The 12,853-nt window shown below is 40.3% G+C and overlaps 1 protein-coding gene across 1 annotated transcript; it reads left to right on the top strand.

Moving 5' to 3' along the window:
- The first annotated feature begins 531 nt into the window (after positions 1-531).
- On the top strand, positions 532-12,742 carry LOC112044372 (uncharacterized). The gene is made up of 8 exons (XM_052887999.1): positions 532-758; positions 848-1,030; positions 2,420-2,650; positions 3,275-3,415; positions 9,405-9,525; positions 10,165-10,309; positions 10,458-10,514; positions 10,921-12,742. Exons 1-8 carry the CDS (start codon positions 645-647, stop codon positions 12,398-12,400), a joined length of 2,472 nt encoding a protein of 823 aa, XP_052743959.1. The 5' UTR covers positions 532-644; the 3' UTR covers positions 12,401-12,742.
- The last annotated feature ends 111 nt before the right edge of the window (positions 12,743-12,853 follow it).

Consider the following 12,853-nt stretch of genomic DNA (forward strand, 5'->3'; position numbering starts at 1 on the left):
AATTGTATTTAAGTTAGAAGTTCTTAGTACAAATGAATCGTAACTTCATGTTTTAGTAAACTAGAAATTGTTGACCATTTTTTATGCTATTCATCTACATAAACCAGCGTTTTTATGGAGTTATTCAAATGACGAAAACGATTACAACGAAACATTGATTCCATAAACAGTTTTTGAAGTAATAACTTCTTATGGAAGGGTAAAACGCTTCGTAACGTAATATGATGGCGCTACACTAGCTGGCTTCGCTTTCTATCACGCATACCGCAGCAGGCTTAAATTATTACTTCTGTCGAGCGTCCCAAGTCACACATTTTTTATAAACGCATTCGATCGTTGATCTTATACTTTGACAGAGAGGTAACGTTTAGCGTGGCAGGTCTTTAAATAATTCGTCTTTAGTCTTTCACATCATCTATCTATCTATCTAGTCTATGTCTTTTACATAAATACGTAGACAGAGAACGCCCTGTGGCATACAAGCCGAATCGAAAGTAAAATGGAACGTAACTTTTAACCTCTATAATCTATGACGTTTAACGAAAAATTGCGGTTTGAAAATTGAAAATACTACACATCGGATTGGAGCGATTTATTTCTTTTGAAGTAAAAATAAGAGTTAATAATTAAGGGGACTCTATAAAATGTTGATATCGGACGGTATTAATCATGGAAAATTACAATCTATAATAGTGGGAGAGTTAAAAAAGGCGGGTTTAAAACATCGCCTGAAAAAAATTATTCTGAAAAATGTCAAAGTAAGTTTATGATATTTTCGTATAAGTGAAATCTTCATGCAATATTATTAATTATGTTATAATTGAAAATGAGTGTTTCTTGTTCGAAGGATCATAAAACAGTGTTCGGAGCTCCTTTAGTAAAAGTCCCGTCGTGTAGTGTGATATGTTGCGGAAGCACCCTGAGTATCCCGATAGTTGTAACCGAGATGTCTCAAGTGCTGAGATCCAGTGCCCATGTCGAAGGTCTTTTCCGTAAGGCTGGATCACAGACGCGGCAAAAGGATATAAAGGTAAATAAATCATATAATTATAATACTTGATTCCCGCCAAACAGTTCTATATTATTGTATTAATGGAGGTAAATCTAAGTAATTCCCGTTCTTCTGAGAAAACGGGGATAAAATATAGCCTATGACACTCACAAATAATGTGTCTTCCTATTGGTACAAGAATTTTCAAAATCCATTCAGTTTTCCCACATAAAACCTCACAAAGCTTAATGTTGAAATTAAAAAAAAGGTTAAGGTACAGGTAGTATTTATATTCATTAATGATAATAATAATTGCCTTTTTTTCAGACCAAAATTTATATTGTTATAAAAATTTTCCTCTACCACAAAATTATTACAGTATGATCACTGTCACTGCTTCCCATCACATTATTTATGTGCATGTCTACATTTAGTTCTTTTATCATACAGTCTGATAAGAAAAACGTCAAGCTGTGTAGTTAGTAAGATAATGCATATCCTGTACACAAATTTCTAAACTAAAATAACCAATCTAAAAATTACACAGGAAACTACAAAGTACAGGAAACATAATATATGTTGTATACTTTGAAAAACTTTTAACATTTTTTACTGTTCCTTAATTAAGCTATTGATATAATTCATTATCATTTACATCTGATAGTGATTGGTCAATCAAATTTCCCCCTAATGTGGGCTACACACCTTCAGTTTTAATTGCACAATGTTAACTGTAGGTCTGTAGTTATCATAAGACCATGAACCTGAATTGGAACAGAGTAGTGGGTCTAATCTCAAAAGACATGACCCAACTTGAAAGATAGAGTTGGGTAGGGGAAGGCTAAGTAAAAAAAATAGTAGGGCATATAAGTCAAAGCTAAGCAGGTCTAAAAATAAAAACTACTAGGCTGATTATGAAATTATTTCACTATTAGAAAGCTACATCTTCAAGTAACATAATTATATTAAGGCAAAACCACAAGGTGTCTGCTACTCTATTCTAAATTCTAATATTGTGGAGTGTATAGTGGAGTTGTAGAAGGTAATATCTGGATATACTAAAGCAATTTTAAAAAATATTTTATTCATAGAAAACCACATTATTTGTGAGTGTCATAGGCTATGTTTCTTCACTGTATTCTCACAGGTATGAGAACTATGCAGGTTAAACTGCAGACAGACAAAGACTCCGGACAAAGAAAAATTTTGCTGCCCTTTACATACACCAAAAATATTTTTTTTATTATTATATTGTTAGAATAGTATAGTTTTTTGAGCCTAGTCTGAGTATAGATACTAAACTAGTAAAATATCAATTTTGAATTTTGGAATATTGCCCGCTCTGGCAAATTCCCTGCTTGCTGCCCCCTGGATTGGGCCCTGACTGCAGACTGTCTGTTAGTGTTACATATGTTTGAATATTTTCAGCGTCTACTTGATGCGGGTGGTTGTGTATCAGAAGGTCACCATCCCATAGATGTAGCGAGTGTCCTGAAGCTCTACCTCCGCTGTTTGCCCGAGCCCCTGATCAGTGCAGAAGTGCAGGACTTGCTATTGAGATGTCGTGTGACCGGTGGTGATGGTGGACTGACGTCAATATTGAATACACTGCTGTTATTACCTGTGTTACATGTACACCTTTTGCATTATATTATGGAGGTACTAGATAATTTATTACTTTAGATGTTCTATTTTTCAAAAACATTAATTTTCCCCATTTGGCCACATTTTTGATTTTGATATTAGTTGTAGTGTGATTTTATGTAGCTTATAGCATTCCTCGTTAAACGGGCTTTTCAACACAAAAAGAATTTTTCAATTCTAACCATTAGTTCGTCAGTAGGTAAGGCAGAAGTACAAAATTACCTTTAACGGCCGAGCAAATGTTTGATGACGTCACGACGTTAAACGCGAGCTGATCACCGCGCGCTCACTTTAAAATTCCATAACTCGGAAATTAATTAACGTATCGAAATAATTCTTTCATGAGTATTTTTTTGTTTTCTACAGAGAATACAGAAAGCTAACATTTAAAAATAGTTAACATTATTCATTAAGAAAATTCTCAGGTATGCAGATTTCCTTACAATGTTTTTCCTTCACTGTTTAAGACGTGATATTTAATTTCTTAAAATGCACATAACAGAATAGTTGGAGGTGCAGTTCCCGAATTGGATTCCTCGGAATCAAAGGCAAAGGTCATTTCCACAGGTTATCACAGTTGAGACCCTTATAAATGGTCAGCAATTTGACAGTGGTAACAATTACATTTAAAAATTGCAGTTACTACATTTCATTGCATCGAAGCACAAAGACAACCTGATGGACGCCTCCAATCTGGCGATAGTGTTGGCGCCGAGCGTCATGCCGCTGCCGGCCGCGGCCTCCGCGCAGAGACTGGAGCACCACGTGGCTTTAGTTAAGGTAACAACACTACAATTATTGTTATTCTATTTTTATACTAGTGAATCCCCGCTTTAAATTATGTTTTTCACAAATACCACCCAAAATATGTATTTTCAATGATAGAAAGCCTCTCCTCTATCTTCCAGTGAATGTCTCATTAAAGTTGTTTAAGCCATTCCAATCAACCCGGATTAACAGATAGATGGAAGGCCAAAAATTTATAAAAAACCTTGTTTATAAGTTAGTATCATGTAAATGGGGTGTAGTGGAGTATTAGCGCCTGTATTAAATGCGTTGATACCCCACAAACTCTCTCCAGTGGCTCCAAGCAGCCGTATTGCACGCGGCGGCCACACCCCGGTAAACCGCGCTGATTCGCGGGCTAAACCTGGAAGAGGGGGCCTGACACTTCAGTGAAAGGCTTTCAGCGGATCCCTCCCGCAAAAGTGCATAAAGTCTGCCCTGGCGAGAAAGGCAACCCAACGCAGACATGCAACGGAATTGGCGGACTCGGCGAGGCAGCAAGGCAAGGTGGATGGCCTAGGGCGGCGGTAGAGGGCGATAGAAACCGTCGGCCAGACACAACATCTGATCTTCTCTCCAATCGTAGCGGATTTCCGTTCCACTGGACCCAGAGAAGTGAAGACGAGTGTGTGCAACTGTGTCCTGCGCAAACACTGCTGCACCCTAATATATCCTGCGCACCTGACTGCTTCCGAAATTTGGACTCCGATTAAATTAAGTCCTGTGGCGATGGGTTGAAGTAGAGAAGTTCGGTATGATGTTTACTGGATTTTGTCTGATGCCTACACACAGGCGGCTCCGGGGGTGTGTGATGCACCGTGGTCGCTTTTGCACTGCGCTTGGGGTGACAGTGTGAACTCGGCAACACCCGGGGTGACAAAGCAGCCCTATTTAGGGAGGCACTGCTTTCCCTGCGCCGCCAGGGAGGGAGCTAGAAAAGGTGCTCCAAACAAATGCTCACTCCACTATATAGGGAAGGTAGTAACCACGGCTGCCTCTACATCTGAAATATCGTGGTCGACGCTACAAACGTAACAATAGATCTATAACTTCTAGCATAACCTTAGGCGCATGGAATGTCCGTACGCTTCTTGATCACGATCATAATGCCTGTCCTGAAAGAAAGACGGCTATCGTAGCTCGAGAGCTCCGCCGCTTTGACATAGATGTGGCTGCTATCAGTGAAACGCATCTTCCTGATGAAGGAGAGTTAACGGAGCATGGTGGTGGTTATACTTTCTTTTGGAAAGGCACTCCGGAGACTGAAACAAGAAGGTCAGGCGTAGGGTTTGCTATTAGGAATAACTTAGTAAAGCGCCTCTGGGAGTACCCCATACATATATCTGATCGCATGAGCACTCTGCGCCTTCACTTAGAAAATGACAACTTTCTGAATATCATCAGTGTATATGCACCTACGCTTGACAAACCTATTGAGATTAGGGAAAAATTCTATGAGGACTTAACTCGCTATGTCCAAAGTATCCGCTCTAGAGAGCAAATGATAATTCTAGGGGACTTCAACGCCAGAGTGGGGAAAGATTATACAGCGTGGCCGAAAGTGCTAGGAAGACATGGTGTTGGTAACATAAATAGTAACGGCCAACTGTTACTAAGTTTCTGTGCTGAATTCGACCTAGCAATTACTAATACCATGTTTCGGTTAGCTGCCAAGTATAAAACAACTTGGATGCACCCAAGATCCAAGCACTGGCATCTAATTGACTATGCAATAGTAAGACATCGCGATCTATCCCAAGTGCAAATCACGCGCGTAATGCGTAGTGCGCACTGCTGGACTGACCACCGCCTGGTTATTACTAAATTGAAGCTCTGTTTACGTGCTCCTCGAAGATCTTGCAACGCTAAGTCCTTACGTTTGGATTTAGAAAAGCTTAGAAACCCAGGAGTGAGAGAGGAGTATCGGCAATCCCTGGAACAAACGTTTCCAATACTCGGATCAGATACTGTAGGTATTGATTGGACGATCTTCTCTTCTCACCTTCTGGACACAGCTGAATCCATAATAGGGCGTAAAGCGGCTAAGAACATAGACTGGTTTGACGTAAATGATGAATGCCTAAAGGCTGCTATTAGTAGGCACCGATCTCTTCTACAACAACATACAGGCAAGCGGCAAGGGGAGTTACCTGCTAACATCAAGATGAGTGGTGTGGAGCTGCGCAAGCTCTGTCGTGAAACGAAGAACAGATGGTGGCAGGACAGAGCACGTCACATACAGTGGCTTTCTGATACAAATCAGTTCGGAGAGTTTTACTACAATGTTCGTAGGCTGATTGGTACCACCCCTCGCATCAGAGTACCGTTGAGGACTGTCAACGGTGACCACCTACTAAAGACCAAGGAAGAGGTACTGAACAGATGGGCAAGTCATTTTAAAACGCTGCTCAATGTTGATCGAGGAGTGGATCTTCAGCATATTGCAATGTTGCCACAGCTTCCCGTATTTACAAATTTGGACGAGCCGCTGTCATTGTCTGAGGTCGTCATTGCCATTAATCAACAAAGGAACGGTCGAGCGGTGGGTACGGACCTTTTATCAGGGGAGCTTCTAAAATACTGTGGCGAGGAGATTCACAAAGTCATCTGGAATCTTTTTGGGCGTATGTGGGACGAGGAACTTGTTCCAGATACATTCAAGACATCACAGATTATTCCTCTCTACAAAAACAAAGGTAACCGCTCTGAATGCAATTCCTATCGGGGTATATCTCTCTTATCTTCTCCTGGTAAAATCTTTGCCAGGTTGCTTTTGAACCGCCTAAAGCCATTGTCAGAAAGCTTGCTACCAGAAACTCAGTTTGGCTTCCGGCCTGAACGTGGTACATGTGAAGCTATTTTCTGTGTCCGTCAACTGCAAGAAAAAAGCAGAGAACAAGGGCAATCCATCTACTTGTGTTTCGTAGACCTTGAGAAGGCTTTCGATAGTGTACCAAGAACTGCGTTGTGGATGCTGTTAGAAAAACTGGGCTGCACAGAGAAGTTCGTGAAACTTTTGCGCCTCCTCCATGACAATATGACGTGTTGTGTAGCAGTTGATGGCGAGCAGTCGGACTTTTTTCATGTTACGTGCGGGGTCAAGCAAGGGTGTGTTCTGGCACCCACCATGTTCGCTTTGTATTTCGCAGCCGTAGTACGCGAAGTTTTGCAAATTGTGAATGAAGGTGTCAGAATTCGCTTTCGGACAGATAGTGCACTCTTTAATCCAGCTAGGCTTAAAGCAAAAACTAAAGTATCTTACGCCATGATTACTGACATTATGTATGCAGATGACCTCTGCTTCGTGGCAGATTCTTTAGATGGCCTACAACAGCTTGTATCCGTCTTGGATACTTATTGCTGTAAGTATGGCCTTAAAGTTAGCACAACAAAGACAGAGGTAATGTATGGTGTGGGACACGAAGACCTGTCCATACAACTTGACAACAAGATTCTCAATCAAGTTGATAAGTTTCGATACCTTGGGAGCACCGTAACAACAAAGTGTGATCTCGATATTGAAATCAGTAGCAGAATTAGCGCGGCGGCAGCAGCATTCGGTAAGCTGAACGCCAAGGTCTTCAGCTCACACGACCTTAAACTGTCTACGAAAGTGTCAGTATATATGGCTGTTGTATTGCCTAACCTTTTATATTCGGCTGAGACGTGGTGCTTATATCGTCATCACATACGCACACTCGACCGTTTCCACCTTCGGTGTCTCAGGAGCATAATGAGGATCCGATGGCTCGATCAAGTGCGCAATACTGAAGTGCTACGAAGGGCCGGTGTGGATGGAATTGAGGCTTACCTTATTAAGCGACAACTACGTTGGTGTGGGCATGTCCTGCGAATGCCGGATGAGCGGGTAGCTAAACGCATCTTCTTTTCAGAACTCCAGAATGGCAAGCGCAAGTCTGGCGGCCAGTACCTTCGGTACAAAGATGTTCTGAAAAGACACTTAAAACGTTGTAATATAAATCCCTCGCGTTGGGAGGACATGACTACAAATCGTGCAAAGTGGAGACAAACGGTGAAAGACAAGACAAAGGAGTTTGAACAACAACGTCGACTCGACTTAGATCGGCAGCGAGATGATCTTAAGCTTCGTCCACCTGCCGCAATTCCATACAATTACTGTGATGGTGTGCTAACCTGTGCCCTATGTAGTCGCACTTTTAAGGCCAAAATAGGGTACATTAGTCACTGGAAAGCACACCAGAGAACTATACATCCGAGTTCCTTACCCTGATTTGAGGAGTCTGAAGCGTCGCTGTAGCCGAAATCGGCTTTGAGGCATCATCATCATGTAAATATAAGCACTTGAAAAAACATAGTTATATCAAAGTCACAGACAGTCACTTTAATTTTATTGATATGTATTGATTATGTATAGACTTTTGTCTATAGGTATCGTTGTGCTCCTTGCTGCTTAATATATTTATCTAATTGGTTCTTGAGCGAATTTAGTAATCTTGTGGTTATCACATCCTCAGATAATTTATCTTCTTCCATACCCCCTGCTCTTCCCTACTCCCACCTTAGCCCTACCCTAAACCTACACCCCCAGTCCCCACCACATAGCTTCAATGCAGATTGGCAGACTTAGGTTGTGAGAGTCACTATCACATGTTAATGATAATCTTTAGCTTACCTTACATATTGTCAATAATATTGCCAATATTTGAGTGTGTGGCGCCCTTATAACTACTGCAGGAAGGATATCTTCGAGTTGAAAAGATACATCTATACTTCTATACTAATATTATAAAGAGGTAAAGTTTGTAAGTTTGTAAGTTTGTCACATTTTTTAAATGGGGTAATCTTCGGATCTACTGGTCCGATTTCAAAAATTCTTTTACCAGTAGAATGCTACATTATCGGGGAGTGCTATAGGCTATATTTTATATTGGTATCATATATATTAGCCGAGTTATCACAGTTTTTGTCATACAGGTCGGACTGAAAATCCTCTTAAACTGACTTATTCGCATGCGCTGCCTTAACTATTGTGTAAAATTGAAATTAATGTATAGAGACTTTATGTATCTTTAAAAGTTCTACAAAAAAGTCCGCGACACCATATATATATCTTCTACATATTAGCAGATATAGTACCTTTTGTGTTTTAAAAATTATTAAATTTATATACTTAGGTTTACGTCATTATTTATACAACTAAACTTAAATCCTTATTAAAATAAATTATTTAATAATCACAAGGATATCATGGAGATAAGATTTGCCCTTTACAGTATGTTAATTACTTAAATAGTTTCGGAGATAATACAAAATTTCTAAAAGACGCAGAAATTCCGCTATATGACGCCCGGCGCTTTAATTTACGTAGTTCCCGTTCCCGTGTGAATATGGGGATCAAACATAGCCTATAACACTCGCAAATAACGTAGCTTTCTATTGGTAAAACAATTTTCCAAATCGGTCCAGTAGATCCAGAGATTACCTCCTACAACCACACGAACTTTACCTCTTTATATTATTAGCATAGAAGTCTCTATTTCTCTTGGTTATACCACCACTCTCGAAGGACTGGACCGATTTTGCTAAGGGTAGGGGTAAGATAGAGAAGTTACAGGGTAGGGTAGGTTTAGGGCCGGGTTTAGGGTAGTGGTAGGGTAGGGATAGAGGTAGGGTAGTGGTAGGGTAGAGGTACGGGTAGGATAGGGAAGTGGTAGGGTAGGGGTATGATAGGCGTGATATAGGGGTACGGGTGGGGAGGGTAGGGGTAGGATGGGGGTAGGGTGTAAGTAAGGTAGGGGTAGGGTAGGGGTAGGGTGGGGGTAGGGGTAGGGTAGGGTAGATGTAGGGGTTGGGTAGGGTAGGGTTGGGGTAGTGGTAGGGTAGGGGTAGGGTAGGGATAGGGTAGGGTAGGGGTAGTAGTAAAGTTGACATCGAAATTTACGCGAACGAAGTCGCGGGCGTCCGCTAGTTCTTATATAAAACAGTCCTTTCATTGTTTCAGATATTTATAGAAAACTCAAAATACATAGGACTATTATCAGATGATCTCATGACCAAACTGGACGATGATTCAGATGTAAGCCGTTCGAGACGAAAGAAAAGACGAAGTGGATCTCTTAATAGTATGTGAAAGTACCTTTATATTACGAGTATAATATATATATTATAGTATAATAGTAGACGCCCACAACTTTGTCCACAGTAAATTCAGTTTTTTATAAATCCTGCGCAAACCATTGATTTATTCTGGGATTCTAATGTCTATATGAAGTGAAATGTCTATATTTTCCTAATATATTACTATATATTGCAAAAAACCTATACATTGCTCAATAACCTCCTCTATCTATCAGTAAAAGTCCTGTTTAAATTGGTTAAGCCATTCTAGAGATCAGCCATAACAAACATACAAAAATTAAAAAAAAGACTTGTTTTAGTATCGTTGTAAATAACTATAAGCATTTGAGATATCTTCTGGCAAAAGTAAAATTAAAATCTTTAGATTAGCCTGAACAACTTGACTGCTCTGGTGTAATAGAAACTACGAATACGAAGTGGAATTAAGTATAATATGTGTTATCAACAGTCAGAGAATAAAGGCTATATATTTATTTTATTTTATTTAGCGTAGACAAACAGCCCAGACAATGACAACAGCATTCTTAGATTTTTTTAAGCTTTCAATATTCCCACAGAAAAATTATCTATGCAGGTAAACCACAAACATAACTAGTGAAATATTAAAAGGATTTAATTTTCAGGAATGTTAAATGGATTACGCAAAATGGTATCAGGAAACCCGACCACGCCCGGCCCAGTTAGAGAGAACGGTAAAACACCTGTGCTCAGTAAATCCGCTGCTAAGAGGAAGTTCGAGTCAAATGAAGGACTTTCTGCAAAAACTAAGTGAGTTTGAAATCATTTTTTTTTTTTTTTTATCCTTTACAAGTTAGCCCTTGACTACAATCTCACCTGATGGTAAGTGCCTACCTGGTAAATACGCCACTGGGTTCCAGCATGGCACAAGATGATTGATGATTATTTCTCTTTGCAGGAAAGAAATCACCAAAGGTCTTCCACAGAAGGAGCTGTCATTTACACCTATGAAAATGTAAGTTACTGTTCACACTATCTTACTTTAGAAGGATATTCTATTTTATGATGAAGGTTTGATAATTATGTAATTAATACGTAAAGAAAATTTAAGTGTATGTCTGTGATTTCAAGATAACTGTGTTTTCTCAAAAGGAACTGGAATTTAACTAGTAGAGGAGGTTATTCAGTTACTGTAGGCTAGTTTTTATCCCGGAAAAATCCATGGTTCCGGCAGTATGTAAGAAAAACTAAAGTTGCGGGCGTTCGCTAGTATGTAACTAAAGACAACATACTAATACTTATAATTATTAAATTACTGGACCTGGTCAAATTTCACCTTAAAAACAAAAAAGAGTCTTTTTTGAATTCAGTTAAAAACGAACCTTTATCATAAAACAATATAACAATACTTAAATCCGCAGGGTCACTGATCGGAAACGGTTACGACTTAGTTTCGTAGACGCAAGGAGCACGCCCGTTAACAACAGAGACTTCAGTTCCCACAAAAACTCCGAGACAAGTGTAAGCAGTGAAGATATGCTAACCTCCTCCGAGAACCTATTCAGCGCTCACGATACTATTGACTTGTCCTCGGACATGAAGGAAGCAGAAAAGGACTACGTACGAATATCTAAACAGGAATACGAGGAAATCAAAAGCAGGGTATCGGCTATAGAGAACAGATTGTCCAGGGAATTCACTGACGTCATACCAAGAGTTCAGCCTTTACAACAAGTGCAGAATGTCTACGAGCAAACGTTGGAAGAGGTGGCCATGTTGAACTGTCACGGGTCGGAGCATTTAGCGCGACGGCTCAGCAAAGAACTGAAGATCAGACCAAAGGAAGAAGCCAAAATCATCCGATCGCCGAGCGCGAGAAAAATCGGCTCAATCAGACGGCGTTCGAAGGAAAATCTGACAAAAATCGTCAGACACAAATCTTGGAACGCCATGGACATGTTTTATCCATACGTAGGACTCTCCCGGAGAGATAGAACCAGCTCAGCCAAACAGGGAGATGATAAAGATAGCACAGCAGACTGGGACGTATCAATGTCTGAAAATTCCATGAACGTGTCAGATTCTAGTCAAAAATATCATCAGCGCAAAAGGATCAGCCTCGAACCAGATTTCAATTTAAACAAAACCATTGGGAAGGTACTTCCGCGTCGATCACTCAACATCACAACCAATAATTGGGATCAGACTAAATCACCGGCTAACGACACATTCAATTCCAATGAAAAGATGAGGAAACCCACACAGTTGAAGAGTTACCAGAATAATCAAGAAAGTCCGGTCAACCCACAGCAGAAATGGCGCAATGCTGCGGCGTTTTTTATGAATAAAACAGGCGAAGTCGATAAGAACAGTCAAAGCGGCAGGCCTTCGGTGAACAAACTACGTCGACAAAACGCTGGTGCCGTTCTCGCTAAAGCCAAACTTTTCGAAACCAGCTCCGACAAATCATCGGAAGCAAACGAGAAGGTTCACACAGGTTTCGCGAGAAAACCTAGAGTTACCCAGCAAAACCGAGAGTTACCCATCAAATCGCAGAAAATGTTCCAACCTAAAGCCAGGCTGCAAGCTTACGTAAACGAAGTGCAACCAAACGTGAAACTGAATGGGAATGTGAAAGATGTGGCGAATGTTACAAGATATAAAGATATTCACCATAAAGAAGATAGAGCAAAGAAAGTAACACCAGTTAAAAAAGTAGTTTCCCCACAATCAGTAAAGACCCCTCAGGCCCCGGCCTTGAAGAAACCTCTATGCACACCCAGAAGCTTACGAACGCACGTGTCTACTAACGAACTTAGAAGAACAAACACTCCGATGAGAGCTGTACACGTGTCACCAAGAAGATCGCCACGGCAAAAGATACAACGCACATATAACTAAAAGTAACTTAATAAGGCTTCCTTTACACGAGCGGCAACTCTACCGACGACCGCAGTCGGCGACGTCTCGACGGCAGCCAACGGCATTCGACTGCAGTCAGCGACCGCCGCCGAGAGTCGACGACTGCCGTTGGCTGCCGCCGAGATGTCGCCGACTACAGTCGTCGGTAACAGCTGCCGCTTGTGTAAATGAACACTAAGTTGTTTATTTCATAATTTAGATTGTGTTTTTACCCATTCAAAGGCCCGACGTACTTAAATTTTGTATTATAGATAGGATAATTTTAATTGAATGTATGATTAATAAACCAATTTTTGTAAATAAAAATCTCATGAAAATATCTATGCGCCTTTAATTTATTAATTGCTTAAAAGGGTTGTTTTCTATTTGGCTTGGCACTGCCTTCTTCGGTACTTACGGGTAAATAAATCTTTATTATAATGTAGTTATTTA

This window comes from Bicyclus anynana, chromosome 21 (assembly GCF_947172395.1).
Source record: "Bicyclus anynana chromosome 21, ilBicAnyn1.1, whole genome shotgun sequence".
In the NCBI taxonomy this organism is placed as follows: Eukaryota; Metazoa; Arthropoda; class Insecta; order Lepidoptera; family Nymphalidae; genus Bicyclus; species Bicyclus anynana.